At 59.8% G+C, this 23,746-nt stretch overlaps 1 protein-coding gene across 5 annotated transcripts; it reads right to left on the bottom strand.

Moving 5' to 3' along the window:
• Positions 1-171: 171 nt before the first annotated feature.
• Positions 172-23,191, bottom strand: SLC19A1 (solute carrier family 19 member 1). 5 transcript variants are annotated; one of them, XM_042957284.1, is made up of 6 exons: positions 22,873-23,191; positions 15,528-15,763; positions 10,732-11,503; positions 10,462-10,654; positions 7,905-8,046; positions 172-534 (listed from the first exon to the last, which is right to left on the bottom strand). In XM_042957284.1, exons 2-6 carry the CDS (start codon positions 15,714-15,716, stop codon positions 262-264), a joined length of 1,569 nt encoding a protein of 522 aa, XP_042813218.1. In that variant the 5' UTR covers positions 15,717-15,763; positions 22,873-23,191; the 3' UTR covers positions 172-261. The 5 variants fall into 5 exon arrangements, with proteins under 5 accessions (XP_042813218.1, XP_042813221.1, XP_042813223.1 ...); XM_042957287.1 differs by having other exon boundaries at positions 23,054-23,191; XM_042957289.1 differs by lacking the exon at positions 22,873-23,191 and adding an exon at positions 22,739-22,811.
• Positions 23,192-23,746: the final 555 nt, after the last annotated feature.

Genomic DNA, 23,746 nt, shown 5'->3' with positions numbered 1-23,746 from the left:
ATGGGGACGAGAACCAGTACTCAGGGCCACCGCCAGACAAGCCCTCGGGGTGTGGGTCACAGGGATATCCCACCTAGGGTCCCCGCCAGTCCCTGGCTCCACAATGCGAACACTGGAATGTGGACCGTGCCGGAACCCGGGTCCTGGGCAAGCTGCGAAGAGACATCCCTTCTGAGACATCGAGGCCCCAGGACGTGGAGCACGCTGCACGGGCTGCCTCCGGTGCCAGAGGAGCCTGGCCTCCCGCTAGGCCGGGCTGGGTCAGGCTTTGGCCTCGGGGTGCTGGTTCTGTTCCCGAGAGGCCAACCCTGCCGTCCACACGCTGTCCTCCAGGGCCGGCGGGGGGGCTTCCGGCTTCGGGCCACTGAGGCCTCTGTCCTGCAGGCTTAGCACCTGCTCGGCCTTCTCCTCCTGGGGCGGGGGCAGGGCCGGGGGCGGGTGGCGGCCTTCCCGGAGGTGCCGCAGGATCACCAGCATGGCCACCGAGAGGTAGACAATGAACAGCACTAGGAAGAACATGAAGTAGACGAGGAACTAGAACAGAGAGGGGTAGGGGTGAGGTCAGCCCAGGCAGGTGAGGGGCAGGGGCGGGAAGGGGCCTGTGGATTCCTCCCCGGCTCTCCCTCCTCCCGCGGAGGCCACAGGAACACTGCAGGAGTGGGGCTGGGTGCCCGAGGGTCGGGGGACAGGCCAGGAGCAGGTCTCCACAGTGGGCAGGGCCCGCCCTCTGCCCTGCTCCAGGGCAAGCCCTGGGGGGCCCCCCACCGCTTTCCCACAAGCCCTGGCAGTTTCCCTGCATCGCGTGGCCCTTGTGATCTACCCCAAGATGCTCCGCTCGATTTATGAGAACAAACATGAGCTTCATTCTGTGGGCCAAGTTCCCACGGCTGCCGAGGGCACAAGGACAAGCATGTGCGGGAACTTCCCACACGGCGGAGCCCAGACGCAAGCCCCAAGCCAGTCTCTGCCCCGGGGATCGGTGCAGCTGCGCGGGGCGCCCAGAACGTGGGAATGTCCCTCCTGAGTCTCCTGACTGCCGGGACGGGCAGTCCAGGCGGTTCCGGGCGTCTGCGGGCCAGACCAGGCGTGGGTCCTGCCCGAGACCTTGGCGCTCCGCTCCCCGCAGGCCCCTCTCCATGCCTTTCTGGGAAAAGCTCATCTTCACAAGCAAAACCGGGAAATGAACCATGACGGACGCTGCTTCCAGGCAGATGGAGCGGATGTGTTTTCCCCACTCCTCCCCCAGGTACGGCTGACGCTCTGGACGTTACACACAGAGCACACAGACGAAGGCAGTTCACCAGCTAGGAGCCCTGGAGGCTGAGGACAAGCACCAATGTGTCCCCTGGGCTTTTCTAATTTTGTGATGTAATTTTAGAAACGAAACCAGGGCCGCCTGGGTGGCTCAGTCGGTTGAGCGTCCGACTTCAGCTCAGGTCACGATCTCACAGCTCGTGAGTTCGAGCCCCGCGTCGGGCTCTGTGCTGACAGCTCGGAGCCTGGAGCCTGCTTCGGATTCTGTGCCTCCCTCTCTCTCTGCCCCAACCCACTCACATTCTCTCTCTGTCTCTCTCAGAAATAAACAAACATTAAAAAAAAAATTAAAAAAAAAAAAAAAAAAGAAAGAAACCAGCAACCCAGAAATGCCAGCTAATGAAGGGGGAAAAAAAACAAAAAAAACAATAAAAGCTGTTCTTTCCAGCAAAAGGACTGGGACTAGAGAGGGACAGCCCATCAGGACAGGAAACAGACAGAGGGAACAGCCCTACAATGGCTGAACCCCACCCTCATTACCCAGACTACAATGGGGCCCCCGTCAGATGGTGGTGAAGGCCCAGCGGGGAGCTGGAAAGTTCACCCCGGCAGAAACCACACAGAAAGCCTGGACTTTCACTCTCCCCAGGCGGTAACAACCCCCAAACCCCAGCCCTGTGGGTTGAGGACTTGTACCATTGCCCAGCAGCAGGGAGAACACCCCATCCCCGGTGGTGTCACCGGAGGCCATGTGGGAGCGGTCACAAGGCACCCTCCACCTTGTAACCACTGGAGGCTGGAAGCCAGGTGGGGAGAACTGGAACCCCCGTCCTTGCCAGGCAGGCAGGAGGAGCGAGGAGCCCCCCCCAGCTCCCTCTTGGTCAGGAGGTCTGAGCACAGAGCCTGAACTTCCACCCGCCTGGCTGTAACAAGGCACATGTCCCCAACTTCCTCTGCTAGAGCAGTGTCAGGAAAAAGCAGTTAAAGTGGAGGGTTTCAGTAAGATGCAGATCTCTTAACATAATCTCCGAAATGTCCAGGTTTTAATAAAAAAATCACTTAGAACCACAAAGACCTCTAACTGAATGAATACAATCTACAGACGCCGTCACAGGGACGACAGAGATGTTAAAATTATCTGAGAGAGACTTTACCACAGCATGATGAAGCTGTTTCACCGTGCATTAACACTCTTGGAATAGGTCAAAAACTCTAAGAAAAGAAAGAGACAAAGAACAGCTAGAATTGGAAACACAATAACCAAACCAAAAACTCAATGGTTTCAACAACAGAACAGAACAGACAGGACAGAGAAAACAATCAACGAACTGGAAGATGGGGCGATGGAAATCATCAGATCTAAACAGAGAGAAAACAAGACTAAAAAAAAAAAAAAAGAAATCCTAAGCAGAGCTTCATTCCCTTATATGACAAAAGATGTGATGTTGTGTCATGCGAATCCCACAAAAAGAAAGAGGATAGGGCTGGAAAACTACTTGAGGAAATAGTGGCTCCAAATTTGGTGAGAAATAAACCTACAGATTCAAGATGCTCAGGGAACCACACACACAGGACAAACCCAAAGAAAATCAGACCAACACACACCATATTTAAACTTCTGAAAAAGCTAAAGGCAAAGGAAAAAGAAAAGCCTTGCAAGTAGCCAGAAAAAAGTGACACCTTAAGGGAAAAGCAGTGGCTTTTTCATCAGAAGCCAGTTAAGACCACAAGGATGTGACACATTTTTCTTCAAAGTTAAAAGAAAAAACTATCAGCCTAGAAGCCTATATCCAGTATCATCTCCTTTGGGAATCAAGAGATTCTCAGAAAAAGGAAAAACTAACAGAAGAAGTTGTCACCAGCTGACCTACCCTAAAAGAAGGGCTTAAAGGAGAATTCTCTGAACAGAAGGGAAATCATTAAGAAGAAACCCTGGATCAGCGGGGAAAACAAAAGAACACAGTGAGCCAAATCATGGGTAAACAGAAGGCTTTCTTTCTCTTCTAGAAATTTCTAAATGTTTGATAGTTAAAGCAAAATTTGGAACCCTAACTTATATGGCTGTAATGATACGTAGAGAAAATACTTGAGACAACTATACTATTAACAGTGGAAGGTAGGGGCGATGGGTGGCTCAGTCGGTTGAGTGTCCGACTTCGGCTCAGGTCATGATCTCCCAGTTCGTGAGTTTGAGCCCCATGTCGGGTTCTGTGCTGACAGCTCGGAGCCTGGAGCTTGCTTTGGATTCTGTGTCTCCCTCTCTCTCTGCCCCTCCCTGGCTCATGCTCTCTCTCTCTCTCTGTCAAAAATATACATTCAAAAAAAATTTTTTTAAATGAATAAATAAATAAAAACAGTGGAAGGTAGAATGACATGGTAGGAGATAAGATTTCTATACTTCGCTCAAATAGGTTATTTAACACAGTCACCATCAAAAAAGCTATAGCAAGAGACACACTCAAAAACACAACAAATAAAATGAAACTCTAAAGAATGTGCAATCCATAGGAAGGCACAGAAAATACAAAGGCGAAGAAAAGGAAAACAGAAAATGATATGGCAGATGTAAACTCTAACACGTCAATAATTTCACTAAACATAAATGGTCTACATTCACCACTTAAGACAGACGTTTGCAGAATAGATTATAAAACATGACTCAATCATATGTAGTGTACAAGGAACTCATTTCAAATATAACCATACAGTCAGGTAAAAAGTAAAAGGATGTAAAAATGTGTATCACACAAATGTTAATTAAAGGAAAACAGAGGGGCACCTGGTGGCTCAGTCAGTTAAGCGTAGGAGTTCAGCTCAGCTCATGATCTCATGGTTCGTGAGTTCGAGCCCCGCGTTGGGCTCTCTGCTGACAGCTGGGAGACCGGAACCTGCTTCGGATTCTGTGTCTCCATCTCTCTCTGCCCCTCCCTGCTCGCTTGTGCACTCTCTCTCTCTCTCTCTTGAAAATAAACATTTAAAAAAAATTTTTTTTTAAGAAAACAGGAGTGCCTATGTTGATATTAGGTGAAGTAGACGTCAGAGAAAAGAAAATGACCAGAGGCAGAGAAGGACATTTCATAATGATCAAAAGCTCAATCCATCAAAACGCTGCAATCCCCACAATCCCCAAGGTGTGTGCAACAAACAAAAGACCTAGAAACACGTGAAGACAAACACGATGGAACTGAAAGCAGAAACGATCAAAGCCTCAATTAAGGATGGGGATGCCAACACTCCTCTCTCAACAACGGGATGAGACAAAATCCACAGGGAGACAGATTAAATCAATACCACCATCAATCAGATCTAACTGGAATTTATGAAACACTCCACCCAACAAAAGGAGAATTCACATTCTTCTCAAGGGTCCACATAACATATAATAAGATAAACCACATCCTGGGCCAGAAAACAAACCTCAACAAATTTAAAAGGACTGAAATCAGATAGACTGTATTCACTGATCACAAAATAGAATCAAAATGGAAAATCAACAACAAAGATAACAGGAAACTCTCGAAACACTTGGAAACCAAACGAGACCATCTGCAATAATTATAGGTCAAAGAGAGATAAAAAGATACACTGAGATGAACAAAAATGAAAATGCAGCTTCCCGATCTGTGGGACGCGGCCGAAGCGGCAGGAGAGGGGACTGCACGCACAGCACTAAATGCAAATGTTAGAGAAGAAGCCTCAAGGGGCACCCGGGTGGCCCAGAAGGTTGAGCGTCTGACTCTTAATTTAGGCTCAGGTCATGATCCCAGGGTCTTGGGACCGAGCCCCGTGTTGGGCACGCTTCGTGCAGAGCCCATTTAAGATCCCCTCTCTCCCTCTGCCCCTCGCCCCTGCTCCCGTGCTCTCTAAAATAAAAATAAAATAAAAAAGAAGCCTCGAGTCATTGATCTAAATTCCCGTTTCAAGAACCTAGAAAAAGATGAATATGAATCTAAAGCAAGTAAAAAGAAGGAAACAATAAGGAGGAAGTCTGAGCCAGTCGCAGTAAGGCAAGAAAAGGAAAGAAAAAGCATGTGAAAAACAAACCACCTCCTGGAACTAACGAATGGCCACAGCAAGGCTATAAAACACCAACACCCGAGTATCGGGTGTATCCCTACGTGTTCTCAACGAGCACACGGTGCTGCTGGACCGAAGCCATGTGTGCAGGCCCCCACCTCCAATGGGACTGTGTTTGGAGACAGGGCCTTCAAAGAGGCAATTAAGGTCAGAGGGGTCATAACAGTGGGCCCTGATCCAATGTGACCCCTGTTCCTGGAAGCAGAGAGGGACACCAGACGTGCACACACACGGAGAAAAGTTCACATGAGGACACAGAAGACAACGTCTACGTGCCAGCAAGCCCTCGGGAGCACCCAGCTCTGTGCACACCCTGACCTTAGACTCTGAGCTTCCAGGATTGTGAGTTGCCCAGCGTCTGGTGCTTCCATATGGCAGCCCCGGCAGACGAGTGTGGACACGAATATTAAAATACACTACCACTCACAATTGCTCAAAACACAATGAAATACTTAGGCATAAACCTAAGAAAGCACGTATAATACTCGTTTGCCAGAAACTGCAAGATGTGGGAGGAAATCAAGCACTCTCCACACAAATGCAGACACACACCACGTTCACAGACTGGAAACAGAGCGAAGATGCCAATTCTCCCAGAACGGACACGGGCTTACTGTGAGTCGCAGCAAAATTCCAGCAAGAATTTTTGTAGGTAGACAAGTTGACTCTAAAATTTACACAGAAAGGCTGGGGAGCCTGGGTGGCTCGGTCGGTTAAGCGTCAGACTCTCGGTTTCGGCTCGGATCATCTCACAGTTTGTGGCTTCAAGCCCCATGTCGGGGTCCGTGATGACAGTGTGGAGCCTGCTTGGGATTCTCTCTCCCTCTCTCTGCCCCTCCAATGCTTGCTCTCTCTCTCTCAAAATAAACTTTAAAAAAGTTTTAAAAAATAAATAAAACTTACAGAGAAAGGCAAGGAAACTAGAAGGTGGAAACAATCCTAAAAACACGCTTCAAAGCTGGGGCAATCAGTCTGCCCAATTTCAGAGCTCACCGTGGAGCTGGCGAGCAGGACGCGGTGGCGGACGGGCAGGTGTCCAGCTCCGTGGGTGGCCCGAGAGCCCAGAAACAGACCCGCACAAACACACGCAACGCGATTCTGACAACAGTGAGGCAGCAGTTGGACAGAGAAGAGACGGTCTCTTTGACAAGCGGGGCCGGGCAACGGGCCGTCCGGACAGAGGCGGCCTTTGACCTCACACAAAACTTACGTCCGCGTGGGTCAGACTTAAAGGTAAACCCATGAAACTTTAAGAAAGAGATTGGGGAAGACTCTCGAGAGCCCAGGTCACGCAAAAAGTTCTTCCACGTGACGCCAAGCCCAGACCCATAAAGGGAGAAACAGGTAAACCAGAGCTGATCAAATCTGGAAGTTTTGCTCTGCAAAAACCCCGTCAGGATGGACAGATGGGCCAGAGCCGCACAGAACGCGCGGACCTCATACCGCCGACCCCACAAGGCATACGGGTGCGGGGCTGCACAGAACTCCGGACGCCCCCCAACTTACTAACAACCTCCCGTGGCCCGGCAACTCCACCAGTAACACGACTAACGCACACTTTGGATGCCGGCCGCTCCCAGCACAGTCCACCACACAGAGCACATCCACAGGGGGGCGCTCGGCAGACAGGAGCAAGCGCTTCACATGTTCTTCTCCTAACCAGGTTTTCAAACCCCGCAGGCCGGTTTCCAAACAAGAGGGTCTGTCCCCGCCCAGCGCCTCTTTCCAGTCAACTCTGGGGTCACCAAAGTAGTGCCAACTCAGCTCAGAGGCTGGGACTTCTCCGGGGAGCCCAAGCCCACTGAGGTCCAGGCTCCAGGCAGACGGGAGGCTGCATGCCCCCAGGCTCAGGGTATGTGTCCGGCCACAGGTGGGGCGGGGTGGTCCCCAGGAGCCTGGCTGCCTCCCTCCTGCGGACCTGCCCTCTGGCTAATTCCAGCTTGCCCGAGACCAGCCAGAGTCACACGTGGCAGCGTCCCCCAACCTCACGGGGGACAGAACTCTCAAGCCCTGCTCAGAAGCCCCGAGGACCCGCCCAGAGTTGGATGGAGGGAGGGACCAGACAGGGGCCCGCGCGCACCCAGGTCAACCCCAGGTCCACTCTCCCGTCTTGCGGACAAAAAACAGCTCAAGTGAGGGTCAGGGCCCAGGCCGGACAGGTTTTGACATCAAAGGCAGAGACCTCAAACGGGCGGTGAGCTGTAACCACACAGGGAGGGGCTCACAGCCATACCTCTGTCCTTCCTGGGACATCAGCCGGCGTGGGGGACGCCGGGGGCTGCTCAGGGGGGCCTGCATCTGGGCGGCCTCGGGGGCCCCAGCAGCCTAAGCAGGGCCGGCTGTGCGCTGCCCAGACCAGGGGGCCTGCCCGGCCCCAGCCTGGGCCCCCGGGACGGGGCAGCCCAACCACAGCTGACCTTTCCCTCCCTGCTCCTGCTCTGCCCCAGCCCACCCTGCCCACGCCGCCCCTGCAGCGGACCCGCGGACCCAGACCCTTTGGAGGGGGAGATGCCGCTGGCCGGACACCCCTCCAGAGGCTTCCGACCCCGGGACGCGAGGCGGAAGGGACTCACCTGCGAGCGCACCGGGAGGCCCAGACACCGCTTGTCGGCAACGATGAGGATGACGATGGTCTTGAGGACGGTGGCGAAGAATGTGTTGACTCCGAACACCAGGGCACAGAGCTCTTTAGAAAGAGAGGACGCGATCTGAAAGCTGAATGGGAAAGCAGCCGAGCTCAGACGCAGCTGCGGCACGGGGCGCGCCCACCGCACAAAGGGAACCGGCACGACCGGCCCGGGACCCAGGCGGCGCTCCGGGCCCTGCGCAAGCTGTGTGCGTGCAACCCCGAGGACAACACACACCCCGGGAAGACGTCCAGAACATCTCCTGGTAATTCTGGGACAGAGTAAACAGAGCCCCGAGAGCCTCGTGAGAACAGGCAGAAATCACGAGGGTGCTGGAATCACTGTTCTTTCACGACTCGAGAAATTAGGGACAGAACAGTAAAACAAACAAGAAAAAGCAAGAGGAATGAACGTGCACACGGCTCCCGGTCCTCTGCAGAAAAGTGAACATTTGAAGGTGCTTCCGCGAAAATCCCCGAGGTGCCTCTAAAAACAACTGGATAAAAAAACACTCCGAAGTTCTGAAGAATGAAGGAAAATACGCAAGAAGCCTTTCAAGAGGATGACAGAAGCGGAGGGGCCGCTGTGCTGGGTGGGGAACAAGGAAGGGCCCCCGCCCACATGAGCAGCAGCGCGACTGACGCAGAGTGAGGAAACCCAAGCTGGGCCGGGTCCCTGGCCACCTGCCCCGCGTGTCTCCTGTGTTCCACAGCCCCGGTGGGAGCAACTGAGACGTGACAAGGGGCACACGGCGAGAAGCTCCCACCACATCCGGTTGCCCGAGGGACAGTACAGAACCCAGCAGGAGAGGCCAGATGCAAACTGTCCCTACGAAAGGCAAGGGGCCCGCAGGGCCACCGTGCGCTCGCCCGGGATCTACCGTCTTCCGGGGCACGTGCCCCGGCCTGGCCAGTCCCTCCTGGGACCCATCTGCGGCCATCAGAATCTGGAGGAATAAACGCAGATGAGGGGCTATCGACCTCAGGGCTCAAAGTCGCAGGGAAACATCGCACGTGGCATCCCAGTCACCCGGGGACCAGCCACACAGCATCACCGAGAGGACCGACTGCGTCTGCACCTGTGACACCGAAGCACACAGCTAAGTGTGCGGGGCAGGGCTGCAGCGGGACGAGCGTGGTCCCAGGTCAGCCCAGACACCCCGACGGCCGCAGCAGGCCTGGCGGTGGAGCCAGAAGGGCCGTTCTCCACGCCAGCCCACGTCGTATCCCACCCTTTCTGCGTTCCTACAATCAGCACAAACATCCGAGGAGGACATGTATCGAGTGCACAGCAGTCACAGCAGATGACCCGGAGCCCTTTCCGGTGCTGACCGTGGCGCTCCTGGCCAACGAGATGCCCTGGGGACATTTGCAGGCTGAGAGAGGGCGAGGAGGGACAGGAGGCAGGGAGGACCAGCAGGCCACACAGGGGGTCGTCAGGGGAGGTGGTCCCGGCCACGGGGAGTAGGCTGGGCGTCTTCCGAGGAAACCGTCCCCGGGGCGTCTGGCAGAGCTCGGCCCTCCCCAACAGAAGAGGAGGGACCCCTGGGCAGGTGTGGACCGAGTGTGGAGAGCAAAGCTGGGGACTGGCACTTCCGTGAGGCGACACCAAGGAGCTGGGAGCCTGAGGATGCCACGTGAGCTCGAGATCGAGTGCGGACAGATGATCTGATCAGGGGTGACCAGGAGGGGTGAGGCCCGGAGGGGAACCAGGGCCGGGCAGGGGAGCTGGGAACAGACCCAAGCCGACCCGCCGGGCGCAGGAAGCTCAGGGAGGGAGGGAGGGAGGGAAGCTCCTACACGTGTGGGGCGTGGGCACATGTGGTGTGAACATGTGTGGCAACAGCATACAGCTTCGTGAAAGGGTCAGTTCAAAGGAATACACAGAGGATCTTAGGAGCAAGCAAGACGTGGGCTGGAGAAAGTTCTAGAAGGCACAAGTGGGCTGAGGGCAGCACCTGGTTACTCCTTGGCTGTGTGTCACCGTGCCCTGCCGCGGAAAGGGACAAGAAGGGCCTCGCGCCAGTCAGGGCCGCAGCAGCGCCTGGGGCCTCAAAGACAGGCCAGGGAGCTGGGAGGAAGGACATGACAAGGGCTGGTAACTGTGGACACCCAAGTAGCCGCCACGGGAGAAGCAGAGGGGATGCCACACGTGGCAGGCTCCGTGCCGAGCTCGGGGTCACAAAAGCGGGGACAAGCCGTGCCACGGACAAGAGACAGCTGGGCCCCTAGCGGGGGGGCACGCTAGGTTCACTGTTCCTCCCAGTAAGAGAGCACACCGCCCCGCTAGCTCCACGCTGCCTGCACGTGCCCCCTCTGCTCCCCACAGAACATTCTGGAAGGGAGGCCTCTTAACACATGCAGACAGCCTGTCTATTCCCAGCGAGCAGGAGGAAGGCGTGTGGCCCTCCGGCCGCCCGCCACCGGCCAGGCTGTGGCTCTGGCTCTTAAGTGGCCACCCAGACCACGGCCTCACACGGCCCGCCCCGCTCCAGTCGACTCACGTGGCGATGGGCACCAGGAACTGGTAGGCGCCACGGAAGAGCACGAAGGCCACGTAGCACAGCCAGATGCTGCTCGTGCTGTACATGAAGAAGACCAACGCAGCCTGCACTGCCGTCACGCCCGCGATGACCAGCTTCGCCCACAGCGCCCAGCGGATCTTCACGAAGCCCGCGGAGAAGGAGGTGATGGCACCTGGGGAGACAGGGCGCGTCACGGCCGTCCTGGGGAGGCGGGCGGGGCGGGCGAGGCCGGCGGGGCCGTGGGCGTACCGAGCAGGGTGGACGCGGCGTCCGCCCCCCCGTTGTAGACGGAGGAGGCGTCCGTGGTGGGGTTGACCACGTTCCACAGGATGTGCACGTAGTAGACGATCAGGTAGTAGGCGGCCGAGTTGAAGACCCACCAGAGGGACCAGAGGCGCAGCTGCGGCAGCCGCAGGTGGTCCCCCAGCTCCCGGAGCATGCGCACCAGGGTCCAGTCCCGCCAGGCCCCCAGCGGCGCCCGGCCCGGCTTGGCGTCTGCGGGCTGGGAGGGGGCCGGGTTCATGCGGTCCAGCTCGGAGGGCGAGGCCCCGTGGCGCGCGGGGGCGGCGCGGTTGAAGAAGAGGCTGCGCTTGGGGCGCTTCAGGAAGAGGGCGAGGACCAGGCTGAAGGTGAGGAAGCCCAGGGAGATGTGGTTGACCGTGGAGAAGGGGACCCGGCCCACGGTGACCAGCAGCTGGCCCAGCACGGAGCTGGTGAAGACGCCCAGCAGCACGGCCGTGCGCGAGTAGCCGGCCATGCGCTGGTAGCGGGCCGGGCACACGAGCGAGAAGACGTAGGAGGAGTAGGCGATGCGGGCGGCCATGGTGAGGCTGTAGAAGAGCTCCATGAACTGCATGTGCAGCACGGAATCGCCCAGCAGCAGCAGCAGCCACACGGAGATGTAGCTCAGGCCCTGCAGCAGCAGCACCGGCTTGTAGCGCAGGTAGTCGGTGAGCAGGAAGACGGGCACCAGCACCGCCAGGTAGGAGTAGGACAGCACCGGCGTGATCTCGTTGGTGACCTGTGGGACGGCAGGCTCGTGACACCGCGGCCCCTCGAGCGCCCCGGCCGCCCCCCGCCCCCGGGCCGTCGGCGTTTTCCTGCCTTACTACATCCGACAGAAACACACGGCCGTCGGGACTGCGCACGGCGGCCCGGCGCCGACCACGTCCGCCCCACGGCACGCCGGCCCCGCGGGCACGCCGCTCCTGGCACGGGACGCCGGGCCCGGGACGCCGGGGACCGCCTCACTAACGAGCAGTCATGACGCGGTCACGCGCTAACCCAGCTTTGTTTGTTCCTCCTGATACAGAAACACGATGTGGCTTCTCCTTGGTCACAGTTGTGACCAACCTACACTCCGGTCTCAGAAGGAAAGGCCGCAGACGACGAGTGCGCACAACAGGTTTCACAGACCAGAAGGAAGGGAAGAAACCACAAGGAAAAGGAAACCGGGCCAGAGGCAACAGCAGGGCCCGGCCAGGCCCCCCTCACGCCTGTCTGCTGGGGGAGGGCACCAGCCACCACCCTCACTCGGTCCCGGGGCACAGGGACACTGGGTGGGAAGCCCCTGCACCCAATGCCACTGGACCCCACCACGGGGCTCTGGCCGTGGCTCGGATCCACCGGGGCAGGCACAGGTGGGCCCCCAGAGGCTGCGGCCTCCCTGGGGACGCACCGGACTCAGGGCACCAAACCCGACTCGGACCACAGAGCAATCCCGGAGACAGCCCAGGGGACCCTCGGCCCTGAAAACCAGCAGGCTCTGAGGCCCCGGAGTCGAACCTGGGTCAGCACGGGGGGCCGTGCCCACCACCTACCAGGCTCTGGGACGCCACGTGGACCCAGCACTTCAGAGGGTTCAGTCGGGGAGTTCTGCGGCCCCGGCGCCTGCCCGCCCAGGGGATGCTACATGATGGGCCCGGCTGGCCACAGACGGTCCCGGGCCAAGTGTGGAGACCTGTTTCTGCCCTCGTGCACAGGACAAGCCTCAGAGCCCAAGGAAGGCTGTCGGGAGACCCAGCTCTGAGACACAGGGGCCCGTGACAGAACTTCCCTGGCTGGTGGCCTCTTAAACCCACATGGCCATGGGAAGCTGAGGATGACCCCCAGGCCGTGGCCCCCGAGACACCGTGCACAAAAGCCCCAGGACATTCTGGGACACTCGGTGCAGGTGGGCCCCAGGGGAAAGAAGAACCTGCACTTGGTCACCAAGAGCCACAGGGTCCCAGCTGCAGGGGGGTCTGGACCGTGTTTACAGTCTCCAAGAACATCAAACGGCCCTCACTTATGATGTCTCCTAATGACCCCCAGCCCCACCCCGCAGCCCCACTCTGCTTCCCCTCAGGCCTGGCAAACAGCTGACCCATGTTACACGGGGAAGTTCCTGGAGGAGAGGGCACCCACGAGGTCCCCAGGGCAGACGGCAACTGTCACGTGGCCCGGCCCTGGCACAAGGTCAGCCTCGTCCCGGCCCGAGCCTAGCATCACCTGGACGCATTCCCATCCCGCTCGTGTCTGGTCCAGGCTGACGGGGAAAGCGCGGAAACCGTGCCCAGACCTAGATCCAGGTGGCTTCCAGGCTGCTGCTTCTCGGATCGGGCAGGCTCGGCCGGGCCCCACAGCAGCCGTGGGAAGGCAGGGAAGATGGGGCACCAGGAGGGAGACCAGCGGGTTCTGAGGAGTGGGACGGAGGGGGCGGGGCAGAGCCACGGAGTGGGACGAAGGGGGCAGGGCAGAACCACGGCCTACCCAAACTCCGGGAGGAAACACCAGAGCTGATGCCAGGCAGAGCCTGTACGCACACGGAGAACCGCCTGAGGCGAGGGCAGGAATGACACAGGGACCTTCACTGAGGAGGGCACCAGGTGGTGTCAGCCCCGTGAGGATGGCGGTCAGTGGTCCCGGGTGGGGGCTTTCCGTGGGGGCTGCGGCAGCAGGACTCAGCCAGGCAGCCTGGATGCAAAGGAATGACAGGCCTGTGGGTGCAGAGCAGGACCCGTCCCCTCCCCAAGGCACTTCCTAAGTCTGCGGTGGAGGGGGGGCCGTGTCAGGTGACCTCACAGCATGAACCGTGGACAATCTGGCCAGACTAAAGCTTACAAAGCAGGGGAGACCAGCCCAGACTAGGAGAAACATGTGACCCCAAAGGGCAACCAGAAGGCAGACAGCCCCGGAGGAGGACACGGAGGCTGGCCTGCGAGCACAGAGACAGCCAGGTGACAGCCAGGCCCCGCGGACTGCACGGAGAGCAGAGAAACACAATCCAGCAGCACACCGGCTGTTCACTGCGATCAGATGGGCAGAAACTCAACAGCACCAATCAGATGCTGGCGAGGGAAACGGAAGCCACGTGTGCGTGGCCAGGCCCCGCACACCTGCCGGGGGCTGGGGTAGAGACAGCCTGGAGGCCACCTAAGCACCAGGTGAACGCTCTGCGGTTCCATCCCCAGGGTGCATGAATGTCACATCAGCCCGAGCCTGTGGGGACCAGCGTCCCCGGTCGGCCCAGCAGCGAGAAGCCGCAGCGGCTGTGCGGACACAAGCCAGCCAGCTCACAGCTGCGCCACCCGTGGGCCCCGCCGAGCAGCCGCGAGCACGGCCCGCCCGCCTCCGCTGCCCGTCTGATGGCGTCCACGGGGCTGGTGGTCTGGCTGAATGTCTGGAACCCCCCACAGCGGACACTTGAACCACAGTCTGAACTGCGTGGCTCCCCTTGTCTCCAGCTTGTTTTCAGTAAATATAGTCCAAGTGCCACATTGTTTTCTCTTCCCTACGATGTTCTTAAAAACACTTTTTCCTCTAGCTTCCATTGCTATAAGGATAAAATATGAAACACACACGACACACGGAATACGTGTTAACTGTTCACGCTGTCGGCAAGGCTCCTGGTCAACGGTGGGCTATCAGTAGCTAAGTTTTTGGGAAGTCAGGTTATACGCAGATTTTCAACTGCACGGGGGTTGGGCACCCCTAAGCCCCAAGTTCAAGGATCATCTGTATTCGATCAGTTCACGTGCAACTGGAGAGCAGGCAGATGAGCTTTATAACTTTGCTGCAGACATTTTTCTTGTTTTTCTTGTGATCTGAATGGAGTTTTACATACGCGCTTATTCTGATGAGGGCCGGCCGCCCCTCCAGACAGCAGTGCTCCTGAGAGCGACAGCCACCTGGCCCACCAGTGAGCGCGGGAGGAGGGCCAGAGGGCCTGTGTGGGGGTTGGGGGGGCACAGGGCCCCCCCCCTCAGAAGTGATTGGCTCTGGGATCAGGTGCAGTCACATGCAGGGTTAGACCTCCTGTGAGCCGGTCAGGCAGGTATTTCCATCTTTCCTAAGGCGGCTACTTTGAGGGTCAGGCCTCATTTGGGCGGCAACGCCACTTGACTTAAACAAGTCTCAGGTGTGCAAGGGGACGGTGACAAGCTCTCAGGGAGCAAGGAAGGCAGCAGCTCAGCATGACCCACAGTTCAGACACAGTGACAGGGGACACAGGGGCTGGCGCACACGCTGGAGGGGACGGGTGGCCAGAGGCCAAAGGGCAGGGGTGAGTGAGCAGGGAGCCTGGGCCAGGAACAGGTCGGGCAGGAGAGCCAGGTGGTGAGCAGAGCTGGCACAGAAGCCCTGACCGAGAGATTCACTGACCAACAGCCCTTGGGTTCTTTAGTCTTGTGGAGAAGGAAAGGCTGGAGGTGTGTAATCTGTTGCTGCCCCAGGGTGTAAGCTTATTAGTCAAGTTTCAAGGAGACCCTCTGTCCTGGCTGCCTCATCAAAGGGAAATTCCTCAGTCCTCAAAGGCTGCAAGCGAGCCGTCTCAGCAGGTGAGCCCACGGGGGTGGGGTCCTCCCCCTCCGGCTGGGGCAGCCAGCCATCCCTCTCGGCTGCCATCCCTCTCTCTCGAACTGGCCTGGTCAGTGACAGTCTGGCCCTTGGTGTGGAGGCGGCCCTCGGGGGGGCCGGGATCGGGACCCCTGACCCCCACAGCCACCTGCCCTCGCAGGCTCAGCCACCCCGGGCCCGGGGCGCCCCCACATGCCGCGCCCACGCACCTGCTCCTGCGTGAAGTTCTTATCGGTGCTCAGGAGGTAGGGGGTGATGAAGCTCTCCCCGGGCCGCATCTGTGCCATGAAGCCATAGAAACACAGGTAGAACACCAGGCACCTCCAGGATTTGAGCTCAGGGTCCCGTCCAAGCTCCGGGGGCTCCTGCTTCTCCGCCACCTGGCCGGAGGGCGCCATGCTTGCTGTCCAGGCCGCCCACAGCCCTGCAGGAGAGGAGGCTGTTCCTGAAACAGATGAGGCAAGAATCGGGGCAGCTCAACCGGCAGCCGGTGGACACCACCCTGCCTGCCCCCAGAAACAACACCGAAGAGCGTCCCCTTCTTTCACGGAGTTAGGACTCAACGTCCACACGGGGAGAAGAGCCCAGAGGCCCCAAACCTGAGAATCCCCTGGAGCCCATAGCAACCCAGATGCCGGGCGCACCCACTGGGCTGTCAGCACCTCCGGGGGCTACCGGGACGACCTCATTCCATACCTCACCCACCACGGGATTGGCTCTTTAAACATCAACTAAAGCCAAATACAACTTAAAATCCAGTCTTCAAGCACACCAGACTCATTTCAAGTGCTCACAGCGGTGGCAATGGCTATGGACTATGGGGTGGGCACGAATCCCTCCCCGGGAGAGGTCTCGGGGACAGCCTGCTCCGGCGGCTGGTGTCACGGCACCCAGACACGTCCCTGTGCGGAGACCCAGCTGCCCCAAGATGGCAGGAAGAGACCTTGCCGGGCCGCCTGGCACACACCTGGCCACAGTCAGCAAGCTGCAGCCTGGGGGCGCCGTCCCGTCGCCGGTGGGGGGACTCCGTGCACAACACCGGAGGATGTGGCAGACGAGCCTGGGGGTGACACTGACTGTGGGCAAGGAGGGCAAAGGGAGAAGCAGGAGCCTCTGGAGGAGAGGGTGACAAGGTGACAGGAAGGGACCACGTGCGACAGAGGCCTTCAGCCTAATGACCCTGGAGCCTTGAGAGGCGGCGTGGGCTGCCAGGTGTCCCCCAAGGGCAGCCGCACCCGGGGGCACTTTGGGTTTGTTTGGCCCAGGTGTGAACAGCAGCTTCCCAAACCGGCTAAGCCTACTCCAGCAGAGAGCAGCGGGGGGTCAGACCCACTCCAGTTTCCCGTTTGGGTTTGCGGCTGTTTCCCTTTGTTACTATGTTTCTATAAGTCAAGTGACTCTGGCTCTCCATTTAAGGCACGGATATACCCTTCCTTTTAAATAAGCAGGAAGCCCAGCAGGCAGGCATCGTGGGAGGGTGGGGAGGACACGCGTGCTAAGGAGCCCCGTGGCTCAGGCCAGGTAGGGATGCCCTGGGTGCAGAGGGTGGCGGGGCTGACAGACGGCGGGAGAACTCTGCTCCTGCGAGGCCTGGCCTTTCAAGGAGAGTGCGTAGAGGGTGTGGATCCGGGCAGGGACCCCCTCCAGTTCCCAGCGGGCGACCAAGTTCCCAAGATGTGAAACCAGCCTTGTGGGGGGTGGTCCAGGGACCCCGAGGAAAAGCCACCAGACTCCCAGCACATGCAGCCCAGAGACCATCCAAGCAGGAAGTGCTCCCACACTCCTCCCAGGATGAGCCGCAGAAGAGCCAGGTGACTGCAGAGACCCCACCCCCAGGAAGCACAGAGCCTCAGCAAAGTGAACTCTGGCCTCGTGAGCAGGCCTGTCCCCGACTTCCACGCACCCACGCTTATTTCTGTGACACAGGGAAAACCAGGGGGACAGCAGTGAACCCCTCCGAAGCCAGGCTGGAGGGTCTGTGGGGGCTACGTGCGATGGCAGGGGCGAGGGGCAGCTGCAAGAATTTGAGAGTTTCAAAGGCGGGGAGGGTGGTGGTCCCAGGAGTTACAAGGTCCTGGGCTGGCCCCTCAACGTTCCCAAGGGGCCAAATGAAACGGTCAGCCAGGCGGCAGAGCTGCAACTCCCCCCACCCCCGGAAAACCGCCGCAGGGCGCACAGGCCAAATGGCTTCGACAGACAGACTGGTATTCCCTCCTCCAAACCCACCAGGAGCTCGTACACATGGCGGGCCCAGGGCCACAGGGAGAACCACCCAACCTCGGGTGCACCCCCAGGGACCCCATCGCTGCCCCAGGACCCCCTCAAGTTCACTCCCCCACTCCCAGGTACACTCCCTGGACGCCAGGGCAACCCCACACTCACCTAGCCAGGCTCCCCAGCTCAGGGTGAACAGCCAAGAATCCACCTGAACCCAGGGTCCCCAGGGGCAGGTCCCCACCCTCCCAGGGGCTCAGAGGCCTTGAGGACTTGGCCATCCTGTTCAAACAGGTATCATCTCCAGAAGCAATGAGAACTTACCATTACCTGGTACCCCCTGAGTCCTGGGGCAATGGTGCAAGTTTCAGACACGAGCACCCAACACACTAATGCTTTTTGTTCTATATCCTGGACTCCAAAGGCTTCGGAAACCCAGGAGTGGTTCTTCCCTCTCTACAGTGAGAACTGCCAGGAGCTCCCCGTGCAGCTGTCTGAAGGTCTGGGTCACGGCCCAGGACTCTGCACCTTACACGTCCCGCGGGCAGGCCCGAGCAGGTGAAAGAACACAGCGCCCCAGGACACTCTGCCTCCGGTCCCTGGCTGGACGTGCAGGGCTACATCTCAACGTCAGGACTCCCAGGGAGTGTGGCCACCCCACCCCAACCATCGCTCAGGTGGGCCCCTGGGAGCCCTCCAGGGTCACAACACAAAGGTGGGCCAACCTCAATGCCCAGAAGGATGGGTACGAAAGGAGCCAGCCCAGGTGATGGCCAGGGAGCCCCTACCACCGATGGAGCTCACGGAGAACGGGGGGAGTGTCTACAGAGACAGTGCATCAGAGAGCCCCTTCCCTGCCTGCCCATTCTCCAGTTCCATCCCTGAGATCTAGGGACACTGCCCTGTGCGGGGCTCAACCTGCTGGGTGGCCAAGGGCCCCAGCCCTTCTCCCAAGTTCCATAACAGCTGGGGTGAAGGAGAGGCCTCCCCCAGCCGGAAGATGCCCTGGCCTCTGGGGCCGCCTCTGTTCTCTGACCACATGATGCTAAGTTCCCCCCCACCCCATGCCCCCACAGCTCACTCCAAGTCCTCGGCTCAGTGTCCTGCACACAAGTCTCACCTCTGGGGACCACGCTCTGTGTTCGCTCTACACTTGCGGCCCACGAGCTGGCCTGAGTCACCCCTGCACGGGAAGTCCACCCGAAGTGTCCGTGAACATTTGCTCAAGACCGGTTCCCAGCAGGGGTCTCCGCAGAAGTGCAGCAGGGCCTCCCACCCACCTCGGGCACACCGGAAAGGGGAACTCGGCTCCTCAGCCCGGGCACCAGGGGCAGTGGAGACGCCCGCCTGCGACGGAGAGTACGTTTACTGTCCCGCTGCTGGCCCAGCCTCACCCTGCCCCGTGCCAGGAGGCAGAAACAGCAGTGAAGGCGCCGAGGAGCATGGAAGGCTCCAGACTCTCAAGAGCGTTCCTTCAAAACTGGGCACCCGCATTTCTGCTCCAGATATTGCTCCCGACTGTTAAGAGCCCCGCGCCTCCTCCAGCTCGGGGCGGGGGTGGGGGGGCCCGGTCCTGGACCTCCCCGTCCCTAGCCGCTCCCGGACCCCCGACGTGAGAGGTCCCACCGCAGGGGCACCCGGGGCTGAACTCAAGGAGGCAAGCGAGCCTACAAGCCGGGGCACGTGTGGCAAAGCTGACCCTCTGGTCACCCCTCACAGCTGAAGTGCCACCACCTGACCTCCCAGAACAAAGGACAGTAGGCCGCGGCACGACCCACCATGTGAAGCGGTCGCCGGCGATGCTTATCTGCACGGAGACACCCTGGGGTCATCAGGCTTGGGTCCACTTTGGAATGCGCCTCTCCCACACTTTGAACAACTTCTCAACAGGCTGGGCATGTACAGGCCGGACAATTCAGAATCCAGGGAACTCTGAATTGAGCCAGGCAGGACAGGCTCAAGGGGAGGAGCTTGGTCCCCTCCCTGGAGCACGGCCTGCCACACAGAAACAGGAGCCAAACCTCCCGAGTCTAATTTGAAATCCATTTTTAACACTGGCCACTGGGGAAAAGGTGTTGACCACTACAGGACCAGTGCGTGTTGACAAGCCCTGTCACGCGGCCTCTCCAGGAGGAAAGGCAGCCCGTGCCCGGGACTGAGCATCAGAGAAAAAGGCCAACTCAGAAGCCAGGGGTCTCAGCCAGCGAGGCTGGGGCCCTGCCCACGTTCAGGTGGACTTCGTCTGCTTCGGGTGAGTTCACTCAACTCACCTGGGCTGGGTGTAGACACCAGCCCTGACGAGCGGCCAGCTGCCACGGCCAGGACTCAAAGTCCTCTCTTGAAAACACGCAGGCCCTTCCCAGGCTCAGGCTCCAGGAAGGTGAGGAGGGGTGCCACCACGCGGGCACAGGTGCAGCACAGCCCAGAAGGCAGATGAGGCACTGAGCTCAGGGCAAGTGGGCAGCAGGACGGGCCTGGACCGCAAGTGCCCTGACCCCAGCCCAATGCCATGCAACTTCAGGCCCCTTCAGGGCAACTGAAGGAAACACCGACCAACCAGGAGAGTCGTGGGAGGGGACCGAGGACCCCAGCAAGTGCCCCCAAGAGAAGGTTCTAACAGCCCCCACAGGGACACCCCCCCCCCCCGACCACCCGTCTTGGGGGGGAGATTCTGTACCTCCAGGACCCAGTCAGTCTAGAGACACAAAACCAAAAAAAAGCAAAATCCACCTGCCTTGTTTTGTGCTTTAAACTGGCTACTGTTCCCCCAGGTTAACGAGGGAGGTTCATTACATTCTTAGTGAAAAAGAAAGACCCCCACAAATTGCTTGACACAGTTCCCTGTTCCAAAGAGTAAAATTACAGCTTCTGGCCATCACTACTGTAGACACCGAACCCACATGTTGAAAACTGGCTGATCATCACTGCCCAGCACAAGTGACTAAAATATCCACAGTTGCTGACATCCACTAAAGCCCCCTCGGTAAGAGAGGAATGAGTAGCACCAACTCGAAAGGATTCAAAGACAGAGCAATGCAGTATGGTGGGAGACAGCAGGGGGAGACACCATCTGGGGTCCTTCAGGCCTGGGCACTGGGCTCCCACACCTGCAGAGTAAGGCAGTTCCCCCAGGCCAGAAAGTCCTGGTTCTGCTCATTCAGTCTGGACTGCAGGAGGGCCCTCCGGTCTCCCTTATGGAGAGGGTCTCAGCAGGGGACCCTGTTCCAAAACCTGTACCCTACCGCACTCTGCGCAGCATGGGAACCAGCTTCCTCTAGATGCTCTGGACTTCTGAGCTGTCTCAGATCCTAACCTGTGCTCAGACCAGCGGGGCTGGGGCTGGGCGCCCTGAACATGCCGCGTGTGTCTGGGCCACAACCCTGGACTCTCCAGAACAAGCGTTTCACTCGCGGAAAGTAAACAGGACCCTGGAGGATAGCTTCCTCCTGCAGAGATGTACCGGCAGGTCCACTCAGGAAAGGACCGCAAGCACAAGGCTCGGGTTCCCAGACAATCTCCAGCACTCTCTGCTGCAACCGCTCCTCCAAAAAGGATGGCCATCAGCACCTCTGAGCTCTGGGGCAGGAGACGAACAATGGGCCCGGTAGGGACTGGGAAGCGGGCCAAGCGCCCTCCCGGTCGCGTGGGTGGACCGGGGATCCCCCGCTGCCCCGCCGGCGGAGCACGTGCGCACGGGTGGTGCTGCCGGGGCACCGTGCCCGGCCGCCAGCGCCGAGTCCACGCGGTTCTGTCCATCCTGGGTAAGAGTCCCAGAGTGACGGGGAAGGGTCGGGGCGGCACTCAGACCCCAACTGGCCGGACAGGTGCTGAAGTGACCGGAGGTGAGCGAGCCGCACCACAGAGGATCGGAGCGCGCGCGCACCGTGAGCACCGGCGGGAAATGCGGCGGGCGGGCGATGCCCGAGTCCCTTCCTTCACGGGACCCACGGCCACCGCGGGGAGGAACGGGTCACCGTGCGCCCAGGTCGCGCCCTGCACGCGCCGGGCGTGCCCACGCCCGTGCACTCACCCCGCAGCCCCCGGCCCGTGCACTCACCCCGCAGCCCCCGGCCCTCATTCACCCCGCGGTCCCCGGTGCGCGCCTCCCCAGGTACCCGGGCGGGCGGGCGGGCGGGCGGGCGGCGTCCGCTCCTAAAGGCGCGCTGCAGCGCTGGGCGGGGGCGAGGACCCACCCGAAGTGGGCGCACGCGCCGCCCCGGCGCACACAATGACCCGCGGCCGCGGGCGCTGCCGGGAAAGGCGGCGGGACCACGCCCCCGGCCACGCCACGCCCGCGCTCCGACCCGCGCAGCCGCGGCAGCGCTTGCCACGGTGCCCCGCGCTAGTTCCCAGGCTCGCGGTCCGCCCGCCCCGCCACTGCCCCCGGTCACGAGGCCGCCTCTTGGCGCGGGCCTGGGAGCCTCCGTGAGGGGCCTGGCCCATCCACGGGGCGTCCGCACCCCGCCCCCCGCCCCGGCCCCAGCCTCCACTCGACCGCCCCTCGAGGGCCCGCCGGCATGCAGCCCCCTCTGCACCGTCGCCCCACCCCTGCCCCGCCACAGCCCGCGCTGGGTCGTCCTCCTGCCCGCCCCACCCCCCCCCCCCCCGACTCCGCCCGCAGCCTCCACTGGACTGTCCCTCGCGCGCCCACCTGCCCCCCGATGTAGCCCCCACCGGACTGCCCAACACCTCCCCCACCCCGCAGTCCTCACCAGACAGCACCCGGGCCGTAGCCCCCACTGGACCGCTCTTCCCCCCCCCCCGCCCCCCGCAAGGCCCCCACTGAACAGTCCCCCCAACCAGCTCCGCAGTCACTTCTGGATCATCCCCCTTGCCCCGCCCACAGCCTCACTAGACTGTCACCCCGCCCCGCCGCCAAGCAGATCCCATTAGACTAGCAGATCCTCCCCTCGCCGCAGCCCCTTCTGAGCTGTCCTGGCCCCCCACCCACCCTGAGCCTCTACTGGATTGCCTCCCCCCAGCCCCCACCCGACTACACCTCCCCCAGCCCCCGCCTTCTCATTGCACCCCAGCTGGAGCCCCTACTGGGCCTTCCCCCCTCCCTCTGAACTGTTCCCCTGCCGCCCGTGAAACCCCCATGAAGCCCCCACTGAGCCACTCCTCCCAGAACCTCCACTGGACCACCCCTCACGGGCCCCCACTGGGCCGCCGCTCCCAGAGTCCACTGGGACCTGCGCACACCTACCACGGCCCTGGCTGCAGCGAGCCCAAGTCCTGGAGGGAGGCCCTCCAGCCCCCCTACCTACTGTGACTGCCTCTTGGAAGAGTGCCGGCCCCTTGACCCCTGCTGGGGCCTGCCCCCACCCCCCCCTGCCTTACCCAGCTAGAAGTTCATGTGCTTTTCTTTTTGGCTCATTTTAAACGTTCCTTTTCTGGCTAAGCCACAAGCTCAAGCCAGGGACATCGGTCACTGTGCCAGGCAGGACAGAACTATTGGTGTTTTGATTATCTTCCCCCTACCCCCACGCAGCACCAGCCAGTAGGATTCACCATGACCCACATTTGGTTTGGAGGCTGGCTGCAGCACCAACAAGACACAGACACCTGCTCTCGGGGTCACAGCAAGCAGCCTCTACCCGAATGCACCCAGTGCCCGAGCCCCACTGGTACTTCCCTGGGATTCCCCAGTCGGCGGTCAAGACTGACCAAGAACCAGCCAGGCTGCAGGGTGGTGAGAGGGAGGGGGGGGGCAGGAAACCCAGAGAGGATGGGAGGGGCGATCTGGCCTCCTGGCCCCCAGTTACCCATCTCAGGCTCCCAGGAAGAAGAGCTACGGGGAGAAGTGGTTGCAGGTCCCACGGCCCACAGGAAGCATGCAGAAAGGAGGTTTAGCAATATGTCACCACAGGTTAACCCTAAAAATAAAACAGCTCGTTCTATCAGCACAAATGAGTTGGTCTAGGAATGGCACAGAACTGCCCTTTAGGACAATGCAGGCGGTGGTAAAACCATAGGCAAGTCCAACAAAAGACAGGGTTGTTGTGGGGAAGAAGGAGGAAGCTGGGGGCGTTGTTTTGAACGAAGGTCCCTTGGGGAAAAGCAAGGGCTCAGGGCGATGAGGGTTTCTTATTGGCCAAGTTGCAGGGGCCTGTAACCGGGGATTCTCTCCTGTGGAGGACTCTCCTGTTGGGCCTGACGGACAATTCCGGTACTTGAGGTTGACCCCCAGGGCTCCTTCCGGCCGCCAGCCTCC

The sequence above is a fragment of the Panthera tigris genome, chromosome C2, assembly GCF_018350195.1.
Source record: "Panthera tigris isolate Pti1 chromosome C2, P.tigris_Pti1_mat1.1, whole genome shotgun sequence".
In the NCBI taxonomy this organism is placed as follows: Eukaryota; Metazoa; Chordata; class Mammalia; order Carnivora; family Felidae; genus Panthera; species Panthera tigris.
This window is presented reverse-complemented; position numbering and strand designations above follow the sequence as displayed.